Here is a 16,027-nt window from a genome sequence, read left to right as displayed (position 1 = left end):
ATGATGACAACCCAGACACACAGTACCTGGGAGTGATGCTGAAGAAATTGAATTGGCCGACACTTGGCAGATTGGAGTAGAATATAGTGAGAAAGTCTACTACCAAACTTTCAAGTACCAGTTTTAAATAGCAATTCTAGGAATATACTACAGCCCTGTATGTACTGCTCACATAGAGATAATGAGGAAAAACTTAGAATAACTAGAGGATGCACAGAGACAGACAAACAATTATTCTTCCCATTCTCCACATGTGAATTGAAGGAGAAAACCCTAATAATTAATACAATGGGATGTACACTCTGTCATGCGCTTTGTTGTGGTTTGTATAGTGTGGTTGGAGATATAGATGTAGTTTTAGAATTATATCAGATATTTTACATATAACATGCCTGTTCAATTTTATTTTACAAATTCCAGGAGTCATTATGGCCTTATTTATTCTGGCAGTACCAATGGCACAAACTTTAATACACATATATCAATTTAACAATGAATGGACTCTTGGTGGTATTTTACATTCAACTAACTCCGTTGCTACCGCTATTATGGCATTTGCTATAATGGTACCTAAAAGTTTGCCACTCATCCCAACTCTCTCACTTGCCTATGCACTGAAGGTGAGCTATAATTTTTGTTACTCAATTTCGTTTTATATTTTATGATTGTAGATGTAGATTATGTATATGCTCTTAATGTCTGTCACTGATATTTATGGAGGTCGTCTGAAAATTTTCAACCTCAACATGAAAGCAGTAGAATTTATCAACAAAAGTTGGGGAATTTATCTGCACATGTCTAGTAAGGCACTTGCCGTAATTTCAGCTATTGCAGTTGAGTTTAACAGCCATTTTAGTGAGTTATCCATGTGTTTTGGAAAATGGACAAAACTGAATATCAAGCTGTCATTAGATTTTGGTTTTTGAAAGTCAGTACACCTGTGGAAATCAAATACAAATTGGATGTTGTTTACAGGTACTCTGCACCATCATTTACCCCTATGAAATTTTGGGCAACTGAATTTAATTGTGATGTACCAATGAATGTTTGGGACAGCCAAAAACAGCAACAACTTATTATAACATTGCTCATGTTCAGCAAATAGTGCTAGAGAACCACTGAATTAAGGTGACACGACAGAGGTTCTGTTATCGAGAAGGCTATTTACACCTACAGTGAAAATGTACTTAATTCATTAAACAACAAATTACAAGCAGCAGGTATTTTCTCTGATTTGTCAAATGCATTTGACTGTGTGAACCACAACATCCTTTTAAGTAAATTAGAATTCTATGGTGTCACGGGCAGTGCTGCAAAATGGTTCAAGTCATACCTCACTAACAGGAAACAAAGGGTGTCAGTGCAAGGGACTAGTGAATTAAGTCATCAGTCATCATCAGAATGGGAAGAAATTACATGTGGTGTCCCACAAGGATCCATCTTAGGGCCATTGCTTTTTCTTGTGTACATTAATGATCTCTCATCAGTTACACTACCAGAAGCAGAGTTCGTTTTGTTTGCAGATGACACAAGTATTGCAATAAATAGTATGTCAAGTGTAGTTCTAGAAAGATCTGCTAATGATATTTTCATGGATATTAATAAATGGTTTAAAGCCAAACTTCGAAAAGACTCACTATATGCAATTCAGAACCTGTAAGAGGTTTCCACCCAGCATGTGCATAAAATACGAAGAAGAGTAGATAGAAGAGGTTGACAGTCTTAAATTCCTGGGATTACAACTTGATAATAAATTCAGTTGGGAAGAGCACACCACAGAACTGCAGAAACGCCTTAACTCTTCAAGTCAAACAAAAGTTTTCAGAGTCCAAAAGCGTGTAATACGTATTATTTGTGGAGTAAATTCACGGACGTCCTGTAGAAACCTCTTCAAAGAACTGGGTATACTAACTACTGCCTCTCAGAGTATTTACTCATTAATGAAATTTGTCCTAAATAATATATCTCTTTTTCCAACAAACAGCTCAGTTCATACATACAATACCAGGAACAAAAATGATCTGCACGACTTAAAAGCACTTACTTTAGTTCAAAAAGGGGTCCACTACTCAGGAACACTGATCTTCAATAATTTGCCAGTAAACATGAAAAATTTAGTTACAAATAAAGAGCCTGAAAGACTTACTAGTGGCCAACTCCTTCTACTCCATCGACGAATTTTTTAATAGAAACAAATTGTATATATTCATACTATTAGTATTGTTATTTTAGATTAAAAAAAAAAAAATGACATGTTCCACATCGACGAGGATCTCCTCAGCATGGATCTATGGAATGAAAACTAATCTAATCTAATCTAATCTAAAGGGTATGAACCTATCTAAGGACTGTGTTTGTCACGTATCATGTGAAAATTTAGACAGGAGAAAGATGACCACATGTTGGTGCTACAATTGCTCACTGTGTGCTGTCTCACATCTCAGTGGTTGCCATTGCAAAAATCCATGAACTGGAGTTTCAACTGATGGCTAGTCTCCTAACTGACTGGACCTAGCCCTAAGGTATTTTTTTTTTAAAAAAGCTAAAAGTTGACTCAGGGGTCATAAATTTCCTTTAAATGAAGAGGCTGTTATCTTCATAAAAAAACTATTTTGCATGGAAAGACACTAGCTATTATCTGAATGTGTTAAAAGGGTAAATACTCTGAAATTGGCCAATGATTTGCCAGGCAGGAAAGGACTCTGAAGAATGGACAGTGTCTTGATGAAGATGAACTTCAAAAAAATCAAAACAAGGGTTATAGAATGTAGTCAAACTAAACCAGATGATGCTGAGAAAATTAGATTAGGGAACAAGACATATAAAGAAGTAGATGAGTTTTTTATTCAGGTAGCAAGATAACTAATGATGGCTGAAGTAGAGAAAATATAAAATGTAGCTTTGCACTGGCAAGAGAAGTATCTTTAACATCAAATATAGGTTTAAGCATCAGGAAGTCCTTTCTGGAAGCATTTGTATGGACTGTAGCCATAATTGGAAGTGAAGCATGGATGATAAAAAGCTGAGAGAAGAAAGAATAGAAGATTTTTAAATGTGGTGCCACAGAAGTGTGTTGAAGACACTGAACAGAATAGTAGAGAAAAGAAATTTGTGGAAAAAATCTGACTAGAAGAAGGGATAGGTTTATAGGACAACATTCTGAGACGTCCAGAGGTCACCAATTTAGTGCTGGAGGGAAGCGTGGGAAGTAAAATTCAAAGAGGGAGACAAAGAGATGAATGCAATAAGCAGATTCAGAAGGATGTATGTTGCAGTAGTTATTCAGAGATGAAGTGGCTTGAAGAGGATAGCGTAGCATGGGGAGTTGTATCAAATCAGTCTTCAGATTGAACAACAAAGATATGGGAGCATATCTCAGAGTTATGCATACCATACACTACAAAGGGATTATGTTGAAAAATAAACATAAATTTGAAGAAGAAATGTGTCATTTCTTTGTTAGGTCAGAAGATTTTAAGTGTATGCTCATAGAATCATAACAATATTATTTCTATTATTGTGAATCCTTAAAGATGAAATACTGAATCATGTTGAGGCACACATAACAGGAATGAAATACCATTTTATATGCAGTTTATCTTCCTCATTACAATATGAAAGAACTGAGGCTAATATGCAAGGTCTCATAATTTTGATACGTCTCCCATGTTGGGAAGTCTTGATAGGAAGAGCACTTGAGTCACTGCAAACATTCATTTACATCAGCAAAAGACTACCAAACCTGTGCGTACTATATATATGGTAATGCTACAGTTTATTTAATTGCCCTTTGCTTGAGTTTGGCAGCAGCACACAGTGATTGGACTTTTACATCTAAGGATTAATATGAATCCAGTAACAGGGTAGCCCAGTCATTGTTTCTCACAACTGAAGTCCATCACCAGTATGTGTGCTATATATATAATTAATATATCAGAAATTATCTTTGTTAGGAATAAAATGAGCTATTGCAGGCTTCTGCAGGTATACACTGTATCTCCTGTTATTAGCTAATGATATCAACATATTTTTAATTTTGCATCCCCCCCTCCCAATACATTTCCACCATTAGATCTCCACATGTTTCGGCAGTCCTCAGAATGAAAACTGATTCAAGGCAGCTCGCCACACCCTGTACAAGATTTCCTTCTCTGAATAACTGCTGCAGCCTACATAGATTTAAATTTGTTTATTATGTTCATTCCTCAGTCTGTCTCAACAGTTTTTGTAACTTACACCAATCTGACAATTCCTTGATATCTTAAGATGAGTCCTATCAACTGAACCTTCCTTTTAGTCAATGATTTGACCTGAAGTTCCTTTTCCATCTCCACCTACAGCATTATGCCTGGGACCATCAGTTTCACAAACACTTCCATTAAATTTTAATTTTAAATCTTATCTTGTTTTTTGCTCTCACATCCTGCATGTTTTTAAAATATTATGCAACAGGTACTCTAGATCAGCAACTTATACCTGTTGCATTATTCTGTAATTAATAAAGAAACAATATGTTAAATAGCTTGCTTCACAGTTCTGAGAAATTCACCAAATATTTTACAAAGAAGAAACTGCCACAGAATTATGAAAATTTGAGTTCATGTTTGGAACTGTTGGCATTATTTCCTTAGGGAGTCTTATTTATAGTGTCAGTTCCAAAGATCATCCGGTCATTGGTTAACTGTTATTAATCATCAATAAATTAGCCTGTAACTCAAGCTGTATTAAATGCAATAAATAATATAGCTCCGTAAGTATAATAAAAGCGTGTTATATAAGTTGAAGGTGAAATATTACTATATCTCATTGCTACCTATCAGAACCCCTTGGAGAGCATTAAAAATAAACACCAGACCTAGTTGTCCAATTGTAAAGTGACCTGTTTCCAAATTACATTCAAAAATAACCACTATTTCAGTATACATATAATTCGAAAATGATGCTTTGCTGATTAACATTGTTCTTATGTGAGAAACATAATATAAATGTGAAATTAATACCGTAACTTATCGAAAGAAATGTAGCACATGGTCAGGATGTACCAGTAAACCTATCAGTATAAAATAATCAGTATAAAATTACTACCCCCATGAACCATGGACCTTGCCGTTGGTGGGGAGGCTTGCGTGCCTCAACGATACAGTTAGCCGTACCGTAGGTGCAACCACAACGGAGGGGTATCTGTTGAGAGGCCAGACAAACGTGTGGTTCCTGAAGAGGGGCAGCAGCCTTTTCAGTAGTTGCAGGGGCAACTGTCTGGATGATTGACTGATGTGGCCTTGTAACACTAACCAAAATGGCCTTGCTGTTCTGGTACTGCAAACAGCTGAAAGCAAGGGGAAACTACAGCCATAATTTTTCCCGAGGGCATGCAGCTTTACTGTATGATTAAATGATGATGGCGTCCTCTTGGGTAAAATATTCCGGAGGCAAAATAGTCCCCCATTCGGATCTCCGGGCAGGGACTACTCAAGAGGACGTTGTTATCAGGAGAAAGAAAACTGGCGTTCTACGGATCGGAGCGTGGAATGTCAGATCCCTTTATTGGGCAGGTAGGTTAGAAAATTTAAAAAGGGAAATGGATAGGTTAAAGTCAGATATAGTGGGAATTAGTGAAGTTCGGTGGCAGGAGAAACAAGACTTCTGGTCAGGTGAATACAGGCTTATAGATACAAAAGCAAATAGGGGTGATGCAGGTGTAGGTTTAATAATGAATAAAAAAAAATAGGAGTGTGGGTAAGCTACTACAAACAGCATAGTGAATGCATTATTGTGGCCAAGATAGACACAAAGCCCACGCCTACTACAGTAGTACAAGTTTATATGCCAACTATCTCTGCAGATGACATAGAAATTGATGAAATGTATGATGAAATAAAAGAAATTATTCAGGTAGTGAAGGGAGACGAAAATTTAATAGTCATGGGTGACTGGAATTCGTCAGTAGGAAAAGGGAGAGAAGGAAACATAGTAGGTGAATATGGACTGGGGCTAAGAAATGAAAGAGGAAGCCGTCTGGTAGAATTTTGCGCAGAGCATAACTTAATCATAGCTAACACTTGGTTCAAGAATCATGAAAGAAGGTTGTATACATGGAAGAACCCTGGAGATACTGACAGGTTTCAGATAGATTATATAATGGTAAGACAGAGATTTAGGAACCAGGTTTTTAATTGAAAGACATTTCCAGGGGCAGATGTGGACTCTGACCACAATCTATTGGTTATGAACTGTAGATTAAAACTGAAGAAACTGCAAAAACGCTGGAATTTAAGGAGATGGGACCTGGATAAACTGACTAAACCAGAGGTTGTAGAGTGTTTAAGAGAGAGCATAAGGGAACAATTGAGAGGAATTGGGGAAAGAAATACAGTAGAAGAAGAACGGGTAGCACTGAGAGATGAAATAGTGAAGGCAGCACAGGATCAAGTAGGTAAAAAGATGAGCGCTAGTAGAAACCCTTGGGTAACAGAAGAAATATTGAATTTAATTGATGAAAGGTGAAAATATAGAAATGCAGTAAATGAAGCAGGCAAAAAGGAATACAAACGTCTCAAAAATGAGATCGACAGGAAGTGCAAAATGGCTAAGCAGGGATGGCTGGAGGTCAAATGTAAGGATGTGGACGCTTATCTCACTATGGGTAAAATAGATATTGCTTACAGGAAAATTAAAGAGACCTTTGGAGAAAAGAGAACCACTTCTATGAATATCAAGAGCTTAGATGGAAACCCAGTTCTAACCAAAGAAGGGAAATCAGAAAGGTGGAAGGAATATATAGAGGGTCTATAGAAGGGCGACGTACTTGAGGACAATATTATGGAAATGGAAGAGGATGTAGATGAAGATGAAATGTGAGAGATGATACTGCGTGACGAGTTTGACAGAGCACTGAAAGACCTGAGTCGAAACAAGGCCCACAGAGTAGACAACATTCCATTAGATCTACTGACAGCCTTAAGAGGGCCAGTCCTGACAAAACTCTACCATCTGGTGAGCAAGATATATGAGACAGGCGAAATACCCTCAGACTTCAAGAAGAATATAATAATTCCAATCTCAAAGAAAGCAGGTGTTGACAGATGTGAAAATTAATGAACTATCAGTTTAATAAGTCACAGCTGCAAAATACTAACGCGAGTTCTTTACAGACGAATGGAAAAACTGATAGAAACCGACCTCGGGAAAGATCAGTTTGGATTCCGTAGAAATGTTGGAACACGTGAGGCAATACTGACCCTATGACTTATCTTAGAAGAAAGATTAAGGAAAGGCAAACCTACGTTTATAGCATTTGTAGACTTAGAGAAAGCTTTTGACAATGTTGTCTGGAATACTCTCTTTCAAATTCTGAAGGTGGCAGGGGTAAAATGTAGGGAGCGAAAGGCTATTTACAATTTGTACAGAAACCAGATGGCAGTTATAAGAGTCAAGGGGCCTGTAAGGGAAGCAGTGGTTAGGAAGGGGTGGGACAGGATTGTAGCCCATCCCCGATGTTATTCAATCTGTATATTGAGCAAGCAATAAAGGAAACAAAAGAAAAGTTCGGAGTAGGTATTAAAATCCATAGAGAAGAAATAAAAATGTTGAGGTTCGCCGATGACATTGTAATTCTGCCAGAGACCTCAAAGGACTTGGAAGAGCAGTTGAACGGAATGGATAGTGTCTTGAAAGGAGGGTATAAGATGAACATCAACAAAAGCAAAACGAGGATAATGGAATGTGGTAGAATTAAGTCGGGTGATGCTGAGGGAATTAGATTAGGAAATGAGACACTTAAAGTGGTAAAGGAGTTTTGCTATTTGGGGAGCAAAATAACTGTTGATGGTCGAAGTAGAGAGGATATAAAATGTGGACTGGCAATGGCAAGGAAAGTGTTTCTGAAGAAGAGAAATTTGTTAACATCGAGTATAGATTTAAGTGTCAGGAAGTCATTTCTGAAAGTATTTGTATGGAAGTAGCCATGTATGGAAGTCAAACATGGCCAATAAATAGTTTAGACATGAAGAGAATAGAAGTTTTCGAAATGTGGTGCTACAGAAAAATGCTGAAGATTAGATGGGTGGATCACATAACTAATGAGGAGATATTGAATTGGGGAGAAGAGGAGCTTGTGGCACAACTTGACTAGAAGAAGGGATCGGTTGGTAGGACATGTTCTGAGACATCGAGGGATCACCAATTTAGTATTGGAGGGCAGCGTGGAGGGTAAAAATCGTAGGGGGAGACCAAGAGATGAATACACTAAGCAGATTCAGAAGGATGTAGGTTGCAGTAGGTACTGGGAGATGAAGAAGCTTGCACAGGATAGAGTAGCAAGGTGAGCTGCATCAAACCAGTCTCAGGACTGAAGACCACAACAACAACAACAACAGGAAATTAAAAAGAACATATAAATAAATCATGTTAATTGAATCTCCGATATATGTTAGCACTAAAATTCAGGCACTAGTTGATTTGTTATAAAAAAAATTTAGAAATGTAATTGTTACCTGTAACATAATTAGTCAGAAAATGTTATATTAACTTGTAGCTAAGTTGAAAATAGGTTCACCTTGTTCAGCACTGTGATTGTAAATTTTTAGCAATGTGTATCTCATATTCAGTTTAACTTTTAATTGTGATTTTACATAAAATTGTAATTTTCGTTGTCTGCAATTGTTAACATAAGTATAAATAGAGGTCACGCAGGTGCCTTGGGGTACTCGTTTTTTGGCTAGCATTGCAAGCAAATGTATTGTAGGCTCACTCGTTTGTTGATTGTTGTGAACTCTGTGTCATTTGATGTCAACTTTGGGTACATATGATGTAACCAGTACAGTTCTCCAGGCTCGGACACCAGAGTCGTGGAAATATATTGGTATTAAAACTGCACTGTACTTTGGAATTTATTTGGGAGTCTTCCACAATCCTTTTCATAAGCTGCACAGTGACGAGACATGAATCCAGGAATTTTAGAAAACTCCCGAGAACTAAACAACTCTTAATGTTGGTAGAATTGACGTGAAAACAAAGCGCATCGACTGGGCATTTCACTCAAAACATCTGCAACGCAGAGGTGGGAAAATATAAACTACTCAAAGGTGAAATACTACTTGTCAAACCAGAAGGCTAACATGAATAAGTTCTAGGACATCATTATGCTTTAAAGTACGGTATGCACAAAATTTAAGTGAATGCATATACAGTGTATCAGTTAGTTAATCAAACAATGAAAAATCCAGGATGGAATGTAACAATATTGTGAAAAGGGAAGTTGCCACTCACCATAATAGTGGAGATGTTGAGTTGCAGAGAGGCACAACAAAAGGACTATCACAAATAAAGTTTTTGGCCAATAAGACCTTCATCAAAAATAGATTGCGCACAAACACACACATACGTACACATAGGATCCTAGTTATGTCAACTTTTTGGGGGTGAAGATGATAAATTATGTTGGGGACAATATGTACAATATATTAGTGGTAAGCTGTCAAGAATAATTTATCTGTTAAGGTGACTTATGGACTGTGTACCTGAAAAGTACGCCAGAACATTCTATTGTTCTTTCTTCCAAAGCATACTAACATATGATATTATTTTATGGGGAACTCTACTTGTGTGCATGAAAAGGAAAAAGTTATGGGGGTAATTACTGTTTCTTCTTGTAAGGAACTCTGTAAACTATTGTTTTGTGAACAAAAGATCAAAACTGTAATAAACTTATATGTATTCAATGTTTTAATTTACACAAAAAAGAAGTTACCAGAAGCAAAACGTAGAGAATATGTACATTTTTACAGTACAAGAGGGAACAGATGCATTTATACCCCATACCACAGACTGTAAAAATCACTGAACAGTATGAACTCATGAGGCACAAATTACATAATAAGATCGCAGTGCTGAATCATATTATTTTTTCATTTTTTTCTTTTCTTATATGTTAGCTGTATCTAAACTGAATGAGTTACAAACACTGACAAGGATAAATTAATGAGTTGTTTTGTGCTGAAGATAATGTTTTGATACATCTGCATCGAAACAAAATAAGAAATATGCTCTTTAGTTTATTAATTCCTGTATTTTCACCTGTTTGTTTTTATAAGTGGTAGCATGTGGACTTATCCTTGAATCTTATGTACCTGCTTTGTTAAAAAATGTGTATTTCAACCGCGTGCATTAAAAGTGTTATAAAAAGTTATTAGGAAAGCAAAATTTATTTGTATATTTGAGACATCCATCCCTGTCTGTTCATCATTTCACCTGCTGCCAAGATTCTGCATCAGGAGGTTTGGAGCAGACAAGAAGAATTTACACTATATCATTAGGAGTGATCCAGCATAGACATTATCACCATCACAACTAAACACAATGGAATTAATGTGAAGCAGTATGTAATGCAAATTATGAATATTGACCTTCAATGTATTTATATTGAAGTTCTGTTGATAATAGTATCAGTTAAAGTTCACCTTGGATTGTGTACAGATTCATAAATCACCTTCAAATTTCTTTTAACTATTCTTTCCTATCAATTTTTCCAATTATTCAGGCCATTATTAATCACTTTCTATGTCCCCACATATATACTTATTCAATGGCGACTGTTTAAAGGATGGCACCAGATGAAAAATGAACAGACCTTTCAATTGTTGAGATAAATTTTTTTTTTAGATAAATGATTCATATGATTGTTACAGGAAACTAATGAAACTGTCATTGTATTTGTTACATGTCCACAAGGTTGGGAATGACAAAAACATTCAAGGAGCAAATAAAAATTAAATTCTGCCTACAAACGAGATGAGTCGGAGTTGCTGATGTCGGTGGTAAAGACAAAAAGCTGCTACGCTGCTTGCTAATATGGCCACGTTTGGTGCTGACTCTCTGGTAGCAGATAATGTCTTTTCCTTCCAATTAATATCCTTTAAGGAAAGTCCATTTCTACAGAAAAGGTGAAAATCTGTACAAAGTCATCATTAAAGTGCAAGATGAGTCATTCAATTTCTATAAGAATGTGTCAGGTGATAATCAGGTTCATTAGTGAATATGCAGCTAAATCTACTTTAATTGCAAAGTACTGATACAGACAAAAGTTCATTTTTGAAACAAATTATTCACATTTTATTAGAAACTAATCACAATGCAGTCAGTAGAAATGGCCATTGTTTAAAAATTCATTACAAAATGCAATATGCCAAGATGTTAGAGTTACGAGCTTGGCAGCAGTTGAAGATAATGTGCCAAGTCATGAGCTGGCTGATGGCTGCCAAAACAAAGAGGTTGGCATCCTACCATCAATAAATGATGACACTGGTAAAATAACTAATCATGATGTCAATTTGATGACCCTTGATGAGTCAGTTTCTCAGTTCTCACCGGGAACCATTTTGTAATGGCAGCTTCAGCCATCAAATGTATCAGGATGAGCAAATGTAGTGGGAAGACATCAAATGTAGTGGGTGGGTACCAGGAGGTGCCGTATTAACACTCAGCAAGAACTTTCCAAATGGTTTATTTGTTGCCACTACAGTGCTCCATTCACCTCGGTCTGTGTCACAGGGCCCCGCAATGCTGAGGAAGCACCCCAGCAGCCTGTGCAATGCAACCATGTGTCATGCTGGCCTTGGCTGGCCCACTGAGTTCCAGTGATGTCAGGATGGCTACATCAGCAGCCGTTTCAGTGGCCACCATCCCTGTTCACTCAGTGCTGCTCCACTGGGAGCCATGGTGTGGCCCGCTGCATCCTTCCTTGCTGGCATAGCTGGTGGTAGTGAGCCGTGGAGTGGTCTGCCGCTGGCTGGCTGGCTACCCCACATCAGCCTCAGATGGTCGAACCGATGACCCACATTGGACTGGGACACTCAATCTTTTGCTGTAACCCGGCAGTGCGACATGCACATCCATCCAGGAGAGCTTCCATACTTGAATGAATCCCGTTAGAATACAGCACCTTTTTATACTCGGCTGTGTGCCTCTGTTTTGCTAATACGCTACTATGACTCCCATATGCACAGTGCCTGGGTTGCACCAGTGGGTCCCTTCTGCCTGCAACTTGTGTCATGCAAACCACTGCATTTACTCTTTTCAGCTGTGGTCTCCATTCCACTTCGCAAATACTGGTCAGCATAACTTACTGCAATCCAGTGTGCACCTGGCTATAACTTGTGTGCTCCAAAATAAGGCACCAAATCTAGCTTTCCTATCTTAAACTGTGGTGCCGCTAAATTATTCCCCTCTTTGGAAAGACCCAGTCTCCGGGTCATACTTTATCTAGCTCTTAACTTGTTTGGGTGGGCACCTATGTCATATAGCCTTACTATTAGAAAACTTAAATGTGGTCTAGTGCCCCTTAAAACCATGACACAAAACAAAATGTAAAAATTCCTTACTGGATGACCACTGCTCGATCAACACCTTAACTACGCGTCTCATGCCCTCGGTATCCATTCCACTGGGACTTGGGCTACTCTTGGTTCCCTCTTGAAATTAGCTCTCTGCCTGATCAGAAAGGAAACAACACATGACAAAGTTAAGGCTGCGATGACACTTGGCACAGAGGTGCTCAAAATGATTGTTATTTGCCATTGCCTTTCCCTGTACTGCATGACATGTTGAACAAGCTGTTCGGCTGATATCCACTCTTCTTGCTCTAAAACAAACTGGTTTACGGATCTCAACAGACCTGGATCCAGAGTTTGATTTAGCAATGTCAGATTCTGCCTTGGCAAAAACTCTAAAGTGGCTTCTGGCTAGTACAGCTGTGGCTGTGTAACATTCAATTGCATGACTCCTCAAATTGATGCTGGCAGATGGAAGGTTTATCCTATTACGTTACACTTAGTTCCATTGATTAAAATTCTACTCCTCTCAAGCTCTACATGTTTTGCTTCTGTAAACACTCCTTGCTCAAAACAACTTGATATTACTACCAAATTCTTGTAGATGGAGGAGATCCAATATATCCTGACCCTTTGCAAGCTCAATTTTGGCTCGATGATGTCCCTAGGACAGTCTATTTCTTTCCCCCTAGCTAAAAATATCTGCACCATGCACATGTCCCATATTTGTAACTTCATAAATTTTCCTCCAACATTCACTATTTTTAATTCAAACTCTACACCAATTGTGTGACTACTTTCATCCTTAAATTTACATTATATGAACTGGTGCAATAAACATGACTTTCCTGACCCCAGCACTGTCGATAACTAAAAATTTAAACAGGAAATTGTATGACTTTGACACTGTTCAACACATATTTATTACAGCTGTTCCTCAGAATTTACTCTGATTCATTTATTTCTCCAGAACTGCGTTTGATTTCTCCTCCAACAACACTCCACATACGTCAAATGCTACACTTCCCTTTTCAGTGACCCGAGGACAGGAATCCCCATCACCCTTCCTCCCTCTTCAGAAAGACAGCTGCTCCTAGCAGTGATTCTAGTTGGCAGCTGAAGCTTAACATTGATGGGAGATGTGGTTTAAACAACTTGGTATGGCCCTTGATACCCCGTGAGGAACTTCTTCACTTTCCCTTTTCACATGTAGGGGCTGGACAGCATTACCCATTGCCCCACTTTATACTGTGGTAAACTTCCTTTCCACTTTACTTCATCTTTCTGCCTTTCCAAAGCCTTTGTATTCACCTTTTGTACCCATTTCCAAACATCCCAAATTGTTCTCGTGAATTAACATACAGATTCACCAGTCCTTCCTTTCTTTAGTTTCACTAAATCAAACAGTGACAGCATTTTTTGTCTGTACACTACCTCATGTGGAGACAAACTGGTATTTGTATGGACTTTTGCATTGTATGCACATACAATAATCCTCAAATACTTCTCTGCAAACTGCTGATCAATGAAATCCTCCACAATCGGCTGCAAATACCTCAGTATTCTGTATGGCTTATGCTAAACAGGTGCTTCTTTCCCTGTTGGTATCCTGTATTGAACTAATGGAGTTGCTGTTAATGGCCCTTGTGGAAAAAACATATCCTTAAATTCCCACAATAATTCTTCCATATGCTCTCTTTCTCCTCCCTTCAAATGCTTAATTTTATCATGCAATGCAGTATTAGCAGTTAGTGGTTGATTGCTTCACCTCCCTCTCAAACACCAGGCTTCGTCATCTGGCACTTCCAAATTTGCTACTAAAACTCCTTTCCTCAAATTTGAGTCTACAGTGCTAAAATCATCCACGTTCACAGGAACTACTTGCCTGTCATTCCCTCCTGTACGCATACAACACTAAGTTTCACAAAACAACCCAATGAACCCAAATCATCATTATCCTTCAATGGTTCAAAAACATATACTGAACCACAGGTAGATTTGACTCCACACTTATCCAAAGCAACTTCCCGGTACCACTAGATACACACTCATGTGAATTAAGCCTTAATACTAATGTATGTGGTTCAATTGGTTTGTTCATTATGTTGAACGCCCCTCACAACAGCTCTGCATTGAAAACTGTTTTCCGTATTGGAAATAATATTCCACCAAGTTCCACAGTTTGTCTTCCAAGATCAATTTTGGTATGATGTTGATGTAAGAAATCTACTCCTAGGATCATGTCATAGCCCTCGCTTACCCATGGTACCACCTCCATGCATGCATTAAATCAGACTTTCCCTAATCGATTGAACATTCCACCTCTGCATATGTATTTGTAGCTTAGGTGGGTCTTGGGCACCCTCTGCCGTTTAACAACTGTCCACCTCTCCTATCTCCACTTCTCCATCCTCCCCACCACTAATTTCCACCCCTTCCTTTATTACTTGGTGACTAGGTACATTGCCTCTGCACATGTCCTGCACGACCACACTTATAACACTTTATACCTGCTGTAAACACTGTTTGCCTCTCGCGTACCCCTATTGCCACATCTATTTCCTTACATTGAATTGCCAGCTGAATGGCCAAATACAAATCATTCAGATTCCCTTCCAGCACTTTCTGTGACATATGCACTGGTAACCCTCTCAAAAATACATCAAGTGCCCTTTGCTCAGCCTCCTGCAACAAAACACTATTCGCTTCATCGCTCTGACCCAACTTGTAAGTATACTCATTAATTTTCCTTATCCTGTCCACAAATTTCTCCATTGTCTCCCCCTGTCTCTTTGTCATTGTACTTAACCTCTCTACTAAGTACTATTCTGTTTTTTGTACCTTTGTAAAAGCACTTCCTTTAACTGCTTAAACTGTACTGCCTTCCTTTATGCCTCAGAACACCTTACATATGTTTTCACTTGACCCGTTAATCTAATCTTGGCTACATGTAACAACTGCTCATCAGACCAACCATTCATCACCGCTGAATTCTCCAAGTCCTCCACAAATGAACGCACATCCTCAGATGCCTTGCCAGAAAACGGAATAATCAAACTCGGCGCTGTTGGGTCAATCTCCTGCATCCTAGGCAACAACAACTGATCAGATGTGGTTTCCCACTCACTTCTAGATGTTAATTATTTTCTCACCTGCATATTGTCTGCTGTCAATTGTGCTATCATTTCCATCAAAATCCATACTGCTTCTGGTTCAGACATTTCTGGCATCCTTGACTCTGCCATTGTGTTGCTTTCGTTCGCAGTTATTCCCAAAACAAAACATTTAAGTACAAGAACAACCTGACTTCCTACAGCTCTGTATCATTACACTCAGCATCTCATCTTACATTTTAGGAGGAGATAAATAAAACATCATACTCAAACCAGTACAAAAGTAAATGGAACGAAAAAAAAAGAAAAAAAAGAAAAGTAATAATAATAATAATAATAATAAATCTTACTGCTCCAAATACACTAACACTTATTCTGACAACAAATATACTATGCCCAAGCAAAACATCTACAATCTAGCTTGCCAGGAGCCATACTCAAAAAGAAAGAAAACTCAACATTTTGTCTGCACTCACCACAGCTTGTGACCATAATGCAGGCAGTGGGCTCGAATGTCATACTGGACAGATGATGTCCACTATTCTGACACCAAATGATGTGGAGACTTCTGCCATCGAATGTGTCAGG

General features: G+C 38.2%; 1 protein-coding gene across 2 annotated transcripts in view; it reads left to right on the top strand.

Annotated features, from left to right (window-relative positions):
• The first annotated feature begins 236 nt into the window (after positions 1-236).
• LOC126260057 (plasma membrane calcium-transporting ATPase 4-like) overlaps positions 237-16,027 on the top strand; it is a 102,418-nt gene continuing 86,627 nt past the window's right edge. For both annotated transcript variants that reach the window (XR_007546597.1, XM_049957249.1), the window contains exons 1-2: positions 237-322; positions 421-620. Coding sequence is in view for 1 of the 2 variants with exons in the window: in XM_049957249.1 (XP_049813206.1) it covers positions 289-322; positions 421-620 (234 nt within the window). In the remaining variant the exon portion in view is untranslated. The remainder of the gene's footprint in view (positions 323-420; positions 621-16,027) is intronic.

This window comes from Schistocerca nitens, chromosome 5 (genome assembly GCF_023898315.1).
Source record: "Schistocerca nitens isolate TAMUIC-IGC-003100 chromosome 5, iqSchNite1.1, whole genome shotgun sequence".
Taxonomy (NCBI): Eukaryota; Metazoa; Arthropoda; class Insecta; order Orthoptera; family Acrididae; genus Schistocerca; species Schistocerca nitens.
The sequence above is the reverse complement of the archived record's forward strand: the minus strand, read 5'-3'. Positions and strand labels throughout refer to the sequence as shown.